General features: G+C 43.5%; 1 protein-coding gene across 1 annotated transcript in view; it reads right to left on the bottom strand.

Annotated features, from left to right (window-relative positions):
- Window positions 1–3,616: 3,616 nt before the first annotated feature.
- The window catches only part of ern2 (endoplasmic reticulum to nucleus signaling 2), a 13,773-nt gene continuing 2,389 nt past the window's right edge, over window positions 3,617–15,000 (bottom strand). The window contains exons 4-24 of the mRNA XM_035636207.2: window positions 14,715–14,787; window positions 14,538–14,610; window positions 14,291–14,413; window positions 14,072–14,173; window positions 13,214–13,273; window positions 12,867–13,083; window positions 11,701–11,779; window positions 11,318–11,468; window positions 10,639–10,781; window positions 10,173–10,361; window positions 9,461–9,614; window positions 9,246–9,350; window positions 9,057–9,147; window positions 8,408–8,597; window positions 8,205–8,301; window positions 7,899–8,098; window positions 7,086–7,233; window positions 6,408–6,535; window positions 6,142–6,265; window positions 5,940–6,007; window positions 3,617–5,846 (exon numbers count right to left, since the gene is read on the bottom strand). Coding sequence (XP_035492100.2) covers window positions 5,664–5,846; window positions 5,940–6,007; window positions 6,142–6,265; window positions 6,408–6,535; window positions 7,086–7,233; window positions 7,899–8,098; window positions 8,205–8,301; window positions 8,408–8,597; window positions 9,057–9,147; window positions 9,246–9,350; window positions 9,461–9,614; window positions 10,173–10,361; window positions 10,639–10,781; window positions 11,318–11,468; window positions 11,701–11,779; window positions 12,867–13,083; window positions 13,214–13,273; window positions 14,072–14,173; window positions 14,291–14,413; window positions 14,538–14,610; window positions 14,715–14,787 — 2,698 coding nt within the window. The 3' untranslated portion in view covers window positions 3,617–5,663. The remainder of the gene's footprint in view (window positions 5,847–5,939; window positions 6,008–6,141; window positions 6,266–6,407; window positions 6,536–7,085; window positions 7,234–7,898; window positions 8,099–8,204; window positions 8,302–8,407; window positions 8,598–9,056; window positions 9,148–9,245; window positions 9,351–9,460; window positions 9,615–10,172; window positions 10,362–10,638; window positions 10,782–11,317; window positions 11,469–11,700; window positions 11,780–12,866; window positions 13,084–13,213; window positions 13,274–14,071; window positions 14,174–14,290; window positions 14,414–14,537; window positions 14,611–14,714; window positions 14,788–15,000) is intronic.

The following is a 15,000-nucleotide window of genomic DNA, read 5'->3' as shown; positions in this document are numbered from 1 at the left end:
GGAAGAGGAGGAGGAGGAGGAAGAGGAGGAGGGGAGGACAGAGGAGTTTAAACTTTGTTTTGAGTTCATGAAAGAAAATGAATTCAAATACGTCCTGGGGCAGTTCAAATCAATATTTATGAACACAAGCGAAGCCAGAGAGCTGAGAGCGGAGAGCGGAGGCTCCCGATAAGTGATATCCTACTGGTGCGCGGAGCCTGCAGGCGAACCCCGGACTCTTCATTCCACACAATGTAATATGAAGCTCATCGGCCCGAGCCATCGGCCCGCTGGGCATGAGAGTCGAGCCGGAGTCGGGGCGATATCTCCGTCACCCAGCGGAGTCTGACCTTTGCTTTGGCTTTTAATCAGAGGAGGCTCTTGATACATAACAGACTGCCACTCCCGGGAGAGAGGGAGGGGGCCCACTGACAAACAGACCAGAGGTCCAGCCCCTCGCTGTAGAAATCACTGCTCAGCACAACCTACATGTACTAACACAGGAAGTGAGTAGAATGTAGTTTATGGTCTTTACACACACACACACACACACACACACCGCACAAACACGTGGCAGCCTGTGGCATCTGTACCCCCCCCAAAAAAAGACAGATATGATCCTGTGAATGGGGACGAACAGAGAGACTGGAGGGGGGAGGGACGGACAAAGGGAGGAAGAGGGAATACAAGAAAAAGTAAGAGGACGGAGGGAGAGAGAGGGGGGGGGGGGTGTCATGTTTCCTCTGCTGAGACCACTTCCTGTCCTGATCCCAAAATGGAGAGACTGTAAGAGCGACATCCTTTTGCCTGTCCATCCCCCCCCCCCCCCCCCCCCCCCCCCCCCCCCCCTCCTACACACACACACACACACACACATCAGAGAAACCCAAACCAGCCTCCCGTGGTATCCTACAAAGGAGATGAGAGGAGCAGAAATACACCCCCCCAACCCCCCCCTGGTCTGTGGAACATGAGGAAGCCTTCGTTTACAACAGGGGCAGAGAGGCGCGGGACATTTTGTCCTCAGCTTGCACTTGGACAAGTGTGTTACAGCCACTGTCTGTGTGTGTGTGTGTGTGTGTGTGCGTGTGCGTGTGTGTGTGTGCGCACATCTGTGTTACACTACATATAGATAGAAAGATTGATAGATAGATAGATACTTTATTTATTGCAAGCTGGGAAATTACCCGTGTAACAGCAGCAGGTTTCACACAGCACCCGTTGAAAATATATACAATATATACACAAATAAATGTAAAAAAAAATATATGTATATACGAATTGCAAAAAAATATAGAGAATGAGAATAATAAATTTAAGGAATTTACATGAAATATTAACAGTGGAAATAGTGCAGTAGTACACAATCAGTTACCAGTAGTGTGCAGAGGAACATGGTAACACGAAGGTGCAAATGTGCCGGGAAAGAAACAGGTGTAATTGATACTATCAACAATATTGGCTCCCGGGCAGGCAATTAATGAGGAAACGTGGCGACCAAATATTGTAATGTCTCCTCTCCCAAATATGTGATGGCTTAATGTATAAGTAATACATTGTAATTGTAATTCCACAAACGAGAGGAGTGACTCCATAGCAACGCCATATGGCAACCACCTCCTGGCCGACCGGATCATTATAACCCTGACAACCAATCAGAACACACTATCCATCACCCTGAATGTATCTGACCGTTATTTGATCAGGTCGCCCGGGCAGACGCAGAGCAGGAGACCCAACAGACACAATCGGCAAGTAGAATTATTCAAGTTTCAAAATCAAACAGATGAGCTCTGTCCTCTGTCATTAGTTTCATGTTTAAGGTGTAAAGTAATAAGACTGAAGCATTACTAGTGTATTTTGCCTGAAGGGGTGAGTGGAGTCGAACAGGCCTGAGATCTGCTCTGGTGAAGAGAGATGCACCGAGGCAACTGGAGAAGGAGATGCTGATGAATAATTGTCTTTTTGTTGCTCCTGGGTAAATAAGTTACACACAGGGCTGACGGAATTAAGTGAGTGAGTGAAGGAAAGGGAAGTGAGCGTAAAAGTAAAAGAGGAAATGATCTAATGTCAGGTGTAATCGTCAGTGACAGAGACGATAAACTGTATTAAAGAAGTTTGCAGGCGGAAGGGGAAGAATGAGAATAAAGGATCTATCTTCACACTCGTGTGAACCAGACGTGATAGTTGACTGAGAAAACATTCTCCTGTCCTTCAGACACTCACATGTTTCAGGGACTTCTCAATAAAACACAAGGAAAGACCATAAAAACAACCTATTAACAACCTGTAAAACCCTCGATGAACCACCGCCACCTGGCAGAGGCACGGTGACACACACACACACACACACACACTCACACACACATACACACACACTCACAGACACACTCACACACACTCACACACATACACACACACTCACTCACACACACACACACACACACACACACACACTCACTCACTCACTCACTCACTCACTCACTCACACACACACACACACTCACTCACTCACTCACTCACTCACTCACTCACACACACACACACACACACACACACACACACACACACACACACGGACAAGGACAAACTCACATGAATTCACAGAATAAACAGCTTCAGTCTAAATTTGCTAAAATGATATGTTGGAGAAATTAGAAAATATCAGTGAAAAGTCATCGTCTGTTTGGTTTAGTACGCAGGGTACACACACAGACCTGTTTGTGTTTGTGTGTGTGTGTGTGTGTGTGTGTGTGTGTGCGCGTGTGTGAGTGAATTTGGTCTCATGACTTTGGTTAAGCTGATGTTTCCCTAAGGCTGTTTTGATTGGGCCTACAGCTGAACTCTGATATTTAATAATGAGCCAAGTACTCCCTTTGTTACTGCCTCTGCCCTACACACGCACACACACACACACACACACACACACACACACACGCGCGCGCGCGTGTGCGGACTGACCAGACCAATGCATCATACAGTGAAACATAAACAGCCAGTGGTTCATTAGTGGATGATCTGGCCGTGACACATCGCCCGGACCCCCGGGCCTCCTCCTTGTTAGAGCCCCTTCTGCTGTGGTTCCCACTGACAGGGGGATCGACTCGCCGATGACCTGGCGTCTCATCCGCTGTTGTGCGCTAACTGTCGCCAGAGCCTGGAGGGCGGTCTGTTTGTCTGTTTGTTTGTTTGTTTATCAGTGAAGATGGGGCACAACAGATGAACTAACGCACGCGGTTAGATGAAGACAAACGCAAATTCACATGCATACAGAGCCTTAGAAAAAAACACTCAAGGCCTCTTACAGCATTCACACTGAGTATATGGAAAAAATCATCACTTGTCACTGTTTAGGTGACTAGGTCATTTTTTTAAAATCTTTTATTATGAGAGGCAGTTTGGAGGAGCAGGAGGAAGATGTACGAGGCAGATGTCTCCTCCTGCTGGTACAAAACGAGTATGACACCCTTTTCACTGACTGATGTGATTTAATAGCGAAACCGTCAAATCATGTGTCAGCTTTGGGATGTTTCCTGTTTCCTGTTTGTCTATTTGGTTTTGGTTTTTTCTTTCCAATAGCAAATCCTACAGTCTGTTACGGTATTTCTCCATGTCAAATATTCATGAGCAACAATCGTTAAGGTTGAAGATTTATTGGGGGGAAAAAAAGAAACATCATTTCAATATCAATCTATATGTGACGCTTTAGTATCGTGTGCACCAGCACCAGACCTTTCTGTCTTCACACACCAATATTGTTGTTTTTATGCATCAAATAGTTTCCACCTGATCCATTTGACAACGGATGATTCAATGACTCGTCCGCTTTACTTTGAATCTATTGTGCTGCCGTTGTAAATCACTTGTTAATGTGGATTTCGAAAAAGTGCCCAATAGACAAAGATTGATATCATCAGTGTAGTTCCATCAGATTGGATCGATGTTTGACTGTTAGTGAGCAAACAAATGCTGATTCGAACGCTTTAAATCCACTGTGTTCATGTAGAACCACACCACTCGTACCATAATTTAAAATAAAATAATTACCTACTGTCTGAACGTGGTCTAGTTTATTACCGGGCTGCAGTTAAGAAGACGACAGAGAGGCTAGTTGTGACTGTTTCTTTTCGTTTTGTCACCCAACACCAGCCGGTGTGTGATGGAAGTGTCAGATTTAAAATGACAACAAGAAGAATTGATCTCTTCGGTTCGTCTGTTCACAAGATCAACACACTCAGACTTTTCTTTTGTTTTCATTCTCTGGCGCAAACCAAAGCATCAATTTAATTCACTCACTGTACAAAAGATTGATTCTTCATCGTGTATTCTACTGCAGAACTACAAACCATCCTCCATCCAGCAGTTACAGGGAGGAGAGAGCGTTTAGTGAAGCTGTCAAGGCTCAAAGGCTCAAAGCAGCAGGGACATTCAGGAGTGTTGATCCAGTGAAACAAACTGCATTTCAGTTTGTTTTTAAAAAAAAGAAAAGAAGAAAGGTGAACGGGTCCCGTACGCGTCCGCAGCTTAAAATCAAATGAGCACAGAGTCTGCCAGTCTTTTTTTTTTTTTTTCAACAGTGCCAATGATATTTTCCTTTTTTTTTCAGTAACGGAAACATTCAAACAAACATCAAATACATAAAAGCAACGTCTTTGGCACTTTCTACTGAGGAGCAGCAGGTTAAAGGTTAAAATGCAGCTTCACTTGAAAACCACAACAACAAGCTCTTACACTAGCTTGTCGTTGTCCAGTGTGTGTGTGTGTGTGTGTGTGTGTTACCTGCAGTGCTTGGCGCCTTAGCCAATCAGACGTGACCATCACCGTCCACAACAGACTCACATTCTAGTAAACTGAATTCATTTATCGCTCTAAAAAGCCAAAATCAAGTCTCATTGGCCCGTAGCTACAATCTGAATGTGAGATCTGTGTATGATTGGTTACCTTCGCAGACTATTTAAAAAATAATTTCATAAGTATATCTTCATGAAATAAGTGATATTTTCTTATTATCTTTGGAGACGTTGGCTGCATGTCGTAACTCTTTCTCTCTCTCTCTCTCTCATCTTTGCCATCAACTAAAGGCAAAAATGCTAAATAAAAAAAGGTAAAAGAAATCTTTAAAAACATTTCTGTTAAACGGGAGACGCTCCAAGACGTGCAGATATTATTTTCAGAGAATTATGATAAAAATGGGCCCAAAGATCAATTAACGATTAGTTTTGGGGCCTTTTCCTTCTTCTAATAAAGTATTGCACTTGAGTTCATATGCAATATTGAATACAAATATTTGGCACCTGCCTTTAAAATTGCTTTTCACTATGTTGGAGTTAAACAGTAAAAAACACAAAAATTTTCAATATAAAAACTGTATGCAGGCTTGGTGGAGGTTGTAGTATTTTCCAATTTAACTTTTCAATTAATCTATTGAGCAATAGCTGAAGAAAAAAAATTTGATTGATCTATAAAACAAATCAAGGTTTACAAAAACTTTTTCAACAACAGTGTAACTTCCCCTCGAAAAAAAAACAGCATGGGCTTTACAAAAGCAATAACATGCCACTGTCGGCGATTTCCTTTGCTCACCAAAAAAGTACAAGGATGTAGGTGTGTGTGTGTGTGTGTGTGTGTGTGTGTGTGTGTGTGTTTGTAAATGAATGGCACGGAGTGCAGAGTGGTTATGAAAGTTATTTGGCACTTGGGGGCAGATAGTAGGGGTGAAACAGTCTCTCGTGGCCGCAGATGCTCAGGGCAGCGTGCGTGTGCATCAGTAACCGTGGGAACCGCGAGGTGAAGTAGCTGACGAAGCCCTCGGGCAGCTCGCCGAGGGTCCCCTGCACCTCCGGTGGCAGCTCGTGGTAGTGATGTTTCTGTGACGAGAAGAAAGTAAGTCTCAGACACAGTGTGTCTGCTTGTGGAAACACAAAATACATATCGAAATGCGTGTCTGCATGCCGACTGACCTTATTCCTCATGGCTCTCAGAAGGTCTCGGACTGAGTTTCCTTTATATGTCCTGAATCGCCGCAAGTCTGAAAAATGATTACAGAGCATTGGCGGATCTTTGTTACGCTGCACAGTCAAGTGATACTGTGTGTGTGAACGTGTGGGCACATTTCTCTGTGTGTGTGTGTGTGTGTGTGTGTGTGTGTGTGTGTGCGCGCACCTGTCTGAAGAGGCACAGAGATGTGCATCCTCCAGTTGGTTCGGACCACAGCTCTTCCCGCATTCTCCAGTCTGACCACAATCGGACTGTCTGCTGGTTCCTTCTCTATTCGATCGCTCACATCCTTCGCACGTGCAGAGAATAGAATATTTTTAAAAAGCGTGTACAGGCAAGAGCGAGAGGGAAAACTACACAAGACACAGGAACTTTTTTGAAAGGCACGAAAGGAGACACAAGCGTTGCAATCTGAAACAAACTCGACACACCTGGAAAAAGAGCAGCTGCTTCTCGGAGCTCCAGAAGAACGGGTGTTTGAGCACGCAGGCGGTGGAGGGCCGCGTCTCGGCCACAGGACTGATCATCTGCTCGACCAGATCCTGCGCTATGAAGTCATCTGATTCGACATGAGATATGAAATGTTAGTGATGTGTAATTTTGATGTCTTTTCCATTACAATCTCGCAGAGGTTTAGAATCATAACTATCAAAAATGTAGCCTGGGGCCTTTTTTGTTGTTGTGTAACATTCAATGCAAGTGAGCTAGACGTACAGAAGAAAAGGCTGAAATCCCACAGGAGACGTGACAGAAGTAAAATCAAATTTATTTCGAGCACACATCTTTGGGAGACGGCGTGCTGGAGGCGACAATAATATTTTGGGGAGCTGCAGCGTATTTGCAAAGAAGATGGTTTGTTGAGAGGAGTTTTGATTCGACCCGACTTCATAACAGTGTTTCTTGTTTGAACCTTTTAACGTAAAAAAAACCAATTGCGAGCAAATTTTTCCTGTTTGGGGATTCAAAAAAATCAATTTACAAGAAATCACAGCCTTCACAAGTAATGATTTTCTAATTCATGGGACTCAAAGAAGACTTCTCGAGGGCCAGAATTATTAATGACGTGTTTCAGAATAAATAGTATAATCATTGGGACACACTGCCCTCACCGTGTATATCCTCCATAAAGTGTGAGAGTGAATATTCCCCCGACAGGATGTTGACCTGTCGTCTCAGAGCGTCGCCAAACGGGTGCTGCCCCCTGCTGACCACGTAGTAGAACACACAGCCGGCTGAGAACACGTCCACCGCTGCTGTCTGAGGAAAGATTGAAATCAAATCAAATTTTTAAAATGTGAACTTAATTTAAGACACGACAGTATGTGGAACCTTTACAGCCGGGGGATTTAGGTTTGGTTGAAGAAGTCACAGGAGATTTAGAAGATTTAAAAAAAATAATAATATAGTTTTGGGGCTCTTTATGCTAGAATTCACGAGACAAATTGAAAATTTTGGACCATAACAATAAATGAACCTGGTCACTTCCACCAAGGTGGGTTGTGTTTTTCACCCGAGTCCGTTTGTTGCTTTGTCTGTTTGTGTGTCAGCAGGATTATGGAAGAAGTACTGAACCGATTTGTACAAAACTTGGTGGAGGAGTGGGGCCTGGACCAGGGAAAACGTTTTTTTTTATAACAATAGATAAAGATAAATCCTTTTGCTGCATTTCCATCATTTCTACAGGAAATAATGAATAGATCGTGACGTGAAAAATCTGACATATTTGGGAATGATTCTATTTTACCATACGTAACTATAAGAATTTCATCAAATTAATGATTTGCAAGTATAAAAAAGAAAAAGAAAACGTTTCAAACTGTCAATTTTGCATCTCAAAGAGTTTTGTCCCAATCATCAGAGTTGACTGAATCACTTCTGAGGTTCAAAGACTAACCACTCTGCCCCTATAACGTGCATCTTACTGGTTTATTTCCAGGCAAGTCCCACAGCACTTCAGGAGCTATCCACCCTTCAGTTCCCGGTATTCCCGAGCGCAGGGAGAAGCTGCTCCGGCCGTCCGGGATCTTCTTACAGAGTCCAAAGTCGGAGATGAGGGCTCGCACCTGACCCAGCGCACTGGGCCCAGACAGGAGGATGTTTCTGGGCTTCAGGTCACGGTGGACTGAGGGAGGAGGTGAAGGAAGTGAAGTGAGGGTGCATTGTAGATGTCACAGTAAAAAGTAGTTATGTGTATACATGAACATACGGTATGAGTGTGTATCTCAGACCTATGTTGAGTGAGTGGAGGTGTGAAAGGCCACACATGGTCTGTTCCAGTAGAGTTATAGGATTCAACTCAGAAAAACAGGATGTGTCCTCCACATACTGCGTGGAATGAAGACAAACACAGGTTGGTTCTGTCATCAAGGAACGCTCATCATAAATAAACATGTTTAATAAAACTACAGGTAGTTTGCTCGTTGGCGCCGACCTGTTGCAGGGTCGCAGCGCACAGCTCGATCGCGATGTACGTGAAGAGGCGGTCTCGCTCGGTGCAGAAGTACCGGATGACGTTGGGGTGAGTGTCGGACTCCCGGAGGAGCTGCACCTCTCTCTCGGCGACCTCGAAACACTCGGGCAGGATCCGCTTCACCGCTACGTTCCGTCCGTCAAATGTACCCCTGACATCCCCAACACAGGAGAGAGTGTTTACTGTTTATACAGTTCCATGCATGTTTTAATAACTGAGGTTGTGTATGTTGTAGCCCATTAACTAAACATTGTGTTTGCTTTACGTCACGACTGAACATAGCGGAAGGTTTTTTTTTAATTTATCTACTGTCTTTTACTTGTCAACCAACTGTTGCTAATTGTTCAACTGTGATGGATTAAGTTCATTTTCATTCTGGAATGAAATCAGTGCAAACAAGTGGCAGCTACAGTATGTTGTGCTTTGAAAAATAGTAGGCAGAAATGTAAAAAAAAAAAAGGGGGTAAAATATACCAGTTATGCGATTAATGATTATGCGTAAATATAAATAATATAATCCACTGAGTAAGGACAATGCTGTCAACTAACATAACAGCACTGTGGAAAAAATATGGCAGAGTGAAACACGCGCGCCATGACGTCGTCATACCTGAAGACAAACGTTCCCGCAGTGCCGTGTCCGAGGACGTCGGTCGGAGTGAAGGAGATCTTACCCACCTGCACCTCCTCACTGTTTCCCTCTGAGGGAGTGAAGAAGAGACAAATGAATGTCATCTCATAAGACAGCGGGAAATAATATACATTGTGTCTGACAAAAACAAAGAGTTTGATGAGTTACCTGCTGTGGGTTTGTGACCGGCTGGGTCATTTCTGTCAGCGCCTGAGTTGCCGCTGCTGTGAGCGTGGGGACTGGGTGGAGGGTCGGCAGAGGCAGGCGCAGAGTCTGGATACAGAAATGTCTGGATATTCAGTATCTTGCAAGTGAGAAAACATTCCTTCAACGCTACCTTATACGTCAAATAAGAGGGGAAAAACAATCCATCAGTTGCGTACCACTGGAGAGGTTCGTGTCAGTGGAGAGGGTCACGTCCGAAGAAACCAAGGTCGCCGTCTGAGCGGTGGTCTGCATGTTGGTCTGCATGCGCTGCAGACGAGACTCGAAAGCCTCCTCCAGCTGCCTTTGAGCTTTCAGCTGCTGGGCCGCGCGCTGTGAAATAAACAAAAAAAAACACAGATCACAGATGCGGCTCAGACGCTGAGAAACATTGGCCTCATTTCAACTCTATGTAAACAAGGTTAGCGGCTGTTTGGTGAACTAAAACACAGGACTTGACTTATACGTTTAAAAGCTAATTTCAACTCCGCTTCGTTTGCTAAATGAATATAATTCACAAACATTTCAAAGGATGCTACGACACTATTTATTTTTTGGCATTTATCAAGGGTGCAAACAAACAGAATGTGTTGCAGAACAATTCTGCTTTAATTTTAGCCATTTTCCTCTTATTTCAATGCCTGTGTATATATTTATATATTATAAAACTATTGTTTATTTCCCATGTTATTCACTCCCAGAGTTTGTTTTTTTATACATATAAATAATGTACAATATAGATAGGGTTTGTCATGTCATCGATCATGTGATGGCTCTGGAGTGGCTTATATAACGTACTTTTCTTATCACTGCTGGTACTGAAGAGCAACTTGTGACTGACTGTGATCTGTGCGTTTTCAACAGACATAGACATGAGTAACACAAACTCACAACGGGGTACGTGATGGCGAAGGCCAGCCATCCTCCCAGCAGCAGAGTCAGAACGGCCAGAGTCAGGCGGTCCTGAGTCATGTAGACCGGCAGCACCGCCACCGGCCTCTGGGCCTCCTCGGAGCTCCCCGCATCCTCCCCTCCTCTGTTTGCATCAGTGTCGCCACGGCTACCGGCAGCCGCCTCGAACTGAAGGACGCAATGAGACGACAGGGAGAAGAAACAATGAAAATATGAAAAAAAAAAAAGATCTGTGTTTGTCTGCATTATTTTTATGTAAAGCAGTTAACGATCAAAGTGGCTGTTAAAGGGGCATTTAGCCGTTTATCACATCAACTCCTTGTCCTCTGGCACAGCTTGAAGTGGGCCATGGAGAGTAATGGCCTAATAAGAGCGGGTAATTTGCCCGATACCGTTCTGGTAATTTACTGACTCTCGGGTGTAACGTTGGGGTGCGCCGACTCACATATCGTTGCTGGTAGTAGGAGACAGACCGGGTGGTGGAGCCGGGAGATCGCGGAGGGATGACGGCCTCACCAGAACGCTGCAGGCTGACTGGGAAATCCCTCAGCATGGTGGTGTGGGCGACTGGCGGGAGCTCATGATGGCCTGTGACACACAAACACACAGTTATAGTGAACTTATGAGCGTCTGTGTTTGCGTCAGGGCTGCGGTCACCTTCTTTTGTGGTTAATAAATCAGAGAGGTATTTCAGTTCTGAGGCGACTATTTTCTTCTGAAGGCAAAGTTATGGTTTTCAAACATTTCAGTAGTATTTTCATATATTGTAAAGTCCATTCGAATACATTTAAGTAGTTAAGCTTTTTGAGATTTGCAGATTTGAGATTTTCAAATCTTAAATTATTCTGAGATTAGCCTGCTTAACAAAGCCTGACAAAGATTAAATATTTTATTGTTTGTTTTTTTCAAAGTCAACATTTTTTTTAAATAATATATTTTCACAAGAAAATTTAAAAAATAATAATGAATAATGAAAAAAAGACTATTATGACATAAATCACCGAATAAGTTTGGTCCGTCAATCTTTCGAGAACTTTAAACATGTGTTTCCTTAACTAAGACAACAGTTGCCACTGACTTCGGCTCTTTCAGCTCTGTGTGTGTGTGTGTGTGTGTGTGTTTACCTATTAGCAGCCAGTGGTTTTTCTGGCTGTTGGTGCTCCCTGGTGGATAGCGCACGTCAGTGGACGGAGTGATCTCACACTCCCCTCGCTCTCTCACCGTCACGCCAGCCGTCACAGGACCTTCGATCCGAGCCAGGGTCAGACCCCGAGGCTGCCATGGCAACCAGAAACACGAACCATGAAAAAAAAAAAAAAAAACAGCGAATTTGTCATCACCACAATCATTATTGGCTCCTTACTTTCTGATCTGATACAGTACACTGTCCTATTAATATTCTATTGCAGCAGGAGGGAATAATAGCATTGATGGTGGATGTTAGAGGAAACCCGGCACTTTTTAAATTCATATATGTGATACAGATGGATTATGTATTTCAGCTCACCACTAACGACACTCCGTGGTGCACGAGGGAAGTCGAGGCGTAGAGGTGAGAGTCCAACTTTCCGACATAGAGAGTGGGTCTGAAGGAAAAACAAAAGCTGGATTATTTCCCTCAGATAAATAGTGGCAGATTGTCATCAGCTTGTTCGTTTGAGTTTCTATCAGCAGGTCACCTCAAACACTTGAAGTCGTTTTTTTTCAACTTATAAAAATAGGCAAGAGACGAAGACACAAACTAGTTTTGAATGAAAGGTTTTTTTTAACTTTATATATTTATATATTATTCTAATGCCAGAGAAATGCTTGTTTCTGACTGACTGGCAGGTGTTAAAGAGTTTAACAACTGCTGTTTAGAGCTGCAATAGTTGATTGATTATTGATTAGTAATTGACTACTAAATTGATTAATTGGTTCAAATAGTTTTTGTGGGGGAAAAAAGTACAATTTCTATAATTTCAGCTTCTTAAATGTGAATATTTTCTAGTTTTTTTGCTCCTCTGTGACAGTAAATTAAATATCTTTGGTATGTGGACAAAACAAAACATCATTTTGGAGTTTTGGGGAAGCACGATCAACATTTTTCACCATTTTATGACTTTTTATGGACCAAACAACATCGATTAATCAAGAAAATAATCAAAAGCTTAATCGATAATGAAAATAATAATTATTTGCAGCCCTGCTGCTGTTAATTAAAATGTTATGTAATGTAATCATTGCACCAGATGCTGTATATTAAACTGCAGTACGAGTATTTCACGCTGCATTACCCATCAGCTCTCGCTGATGAAACCACAGGATAAAAACAAACTTCAAGAAAACGAAAGAGAGATATGATGATGTTCTTAACAGAGTTCATAGGATGTAGAATACAACTCAAGGTTTCCTGATTAAGAAGATACAAGCATCTGAGGTTTTCTGCATCCGCCTCGTTTGAATTTAACTAAGCACTTGCAACAATTGGGTAAAAGTCTGAGAGGAGGTTAGGAAATTGTTTGTGCTTTCTGCAAAGCATTTTACTTCAAGTTACTATAAATACGTGTTAATCTGGAAGCCAGATATTACTTCATGACTGCACAATCAAAGTTTCTATTCTTTCCTATGCAGGTGGGAGTGTGTGGGTGTGTGTGTGTGTGTGTGTGTGTGTGTGTATAATTTTTCTCTTACACAAGTTGTGTTTGTGCGCTTGCCTGCTCCTTCACAAACTGATAGCTCCACTTCAGGGTGGAGTGTGAGTCCGTCTGGTCGCTGGCAGAGGAGAAGGTGAGGAAGCGCAGCGTTTCCATGGCGAGGGACAGGTGGGGGGCGTGTCGTAGAGAGTCACCAGAATACAGGTAGACCCCCACGACGGGCGAGCCGTAGTTCTGACTCCACAGCACGTCGCCTAGAGGACAGACAAAACGCAGAGCAGCCAGTTAGAGGGCAAGGGATGAAATAACGCGACACATTCAACCGCTCGCACCTAAAAGGTAATTATATGTTTCACATAGTGAAAACCACACACCTCTCCCTACCTGACTCTCTGTCAACGGTCACAACGAGACCGTCGCCACTCGACACAAGATGGGCCATTTCTGCAGGGAGAGCAGGGAGCACGTGTTAAGTGTTGGAAAAGCTGGAAGAAAAACATCCTTTTCAAAAAAACTTTAATACATTCTTTAAGGTTTAGTGGGGAAGCTCCCACACACTTCTGCCAAAAACTGTAATTTACAACTTTTACATGTTATTTTAAAATTTAACTTTTAACCATGTTTCATGAAATAAATCCCCAAAGACTGGTGGCGATAATGAGCTAAATAACTTTAGGTTTGAGAGTAAAAGCTCATTCTTAGTCTTAGAAAACAGAACGTGGGACAAAGAAAATGGAGCAGAATATTTAATTGACGTAAACGTTGTGCTGCGATTCATGAGTCAATTAGTGAAAACTCAACTGCCATCAACTTCAATCCAGACAGAGCCAATTCTCTCCAAATTCACCTGCTCCAGACAAACAGGAACATGTTTTTCAAGTTTTTTGGGGAAAGATAAGACCAAATCTTGTTCCACAAGGTTTGCCTGTGGCTCAGGAGGTACAGCAGAGACGGTCGTCCCCTAACCAAAAAGGTTAGCGGTTGGATCCCCGCTTCCCCCCCAGGCCACACGCTGAAGTGTCCTTGGGCAATACACTTAACCTGAATTGCAAGACACTTAACCCTAAATTACCTCCCATGGCTTTTTCTGACAGGGAAATAGCAGCGCTGCATGACCGTGTGTGTGTGTGTGTGTGTGTGTGTGTGTGTGAATGCGTGACTGTGACTTATAGTCAATTTACCATTTTTTACCTGTTAATATACAAGTCTGTCTATACTTAAAGAGTGTGTCCGGAGACGTACTGTAGTCTTGTTTCTCATCATACGGCGGAGCGGAGTAATCGTTGTACGTCGCGTTCCATCGCAGCTCCTGTGCCTTCGTGTCAAACATGGTGATCATATATTCTGGAAAAACAAACGCACAGGCAAAGTTCATAGCACATGATTAATGACAATACCCTAGCACATGGGCATGTGTGTTTTGCGTGTGTGTGTGTGTGTGCGACTGCCTGTGCGACATACCTGTGCGTCCTATGTAGAGCAGGGGAGTGTTGGGGCAGATGGATTCGGAGGAGGAGGTGGTTAGACTGGTTTGCTTCTCGCCCGTCTCAGGATCCACCACGAACCACACATCCTGCTTCTTACCTGCATGTGCACACGCACACAGAAGGAAAAACTGCTAGCAGACCAGTGAGGCATAACAAAGATCTACGTGTCTCGTCTGTCAGTCTCAGTCGTACTTTTCTCAGCATACACACGCGATACACACCTGTGTAGAGTAAACCATCAGAGCTGCGGCAGGGAGCCGACTGAACCAGCTCTGGGATGGTGAAAGGCAGTTTCTGCAGATGCAGCAAAAAACAATGGGGTCAATATGGTGAAAACACAAGACACACGGGCTGACACACAAACACACAAACACAAACAAACAAAGTGCATTCCTCACCATCAGGCCTTCCTTGTGCTTCCCGCCCAGCACATATAAACTGCCATCATTGGGGTCTGGGAGAAAACCTGGCCTGGAAAAACAACATTTACCATCAGTAAAATTATTAGTTTATATTGAAGGGAATATTCAATTTATCAAGAAAATGTTGTTTTTTTCCCCCATTAAATGTCTTGACACAAGTTAAATTTTTTGACACAAAAATAAGGTACAACATGCTACAAAGGTTCCTAGTCAGTGACCCTTCAAGTCCTTTTTTTCAGGATTTTCAAAAAAATTATTCTGC

This window comes from Scophthalmus maximus, chromosome 8, assembly GCF_022379125.1.
Source record: "Scophthalmus maximus strain ysfricsl-2021 chromosome 8, ASM2237912v1, whole genome shotgun sequence".
In the NCBI taxonomy this organism is placed as follows: domain Eukaryota; kingdom Metazoa; phylum Chordata; class Actinopteri; order Pleuronectiformes; family Scophthalmidae; genus Scophthalmus; species Scophthalmus maximus.
This window is presented reverse-complemented; position numbering and strand designations above follow the sequence as displayed.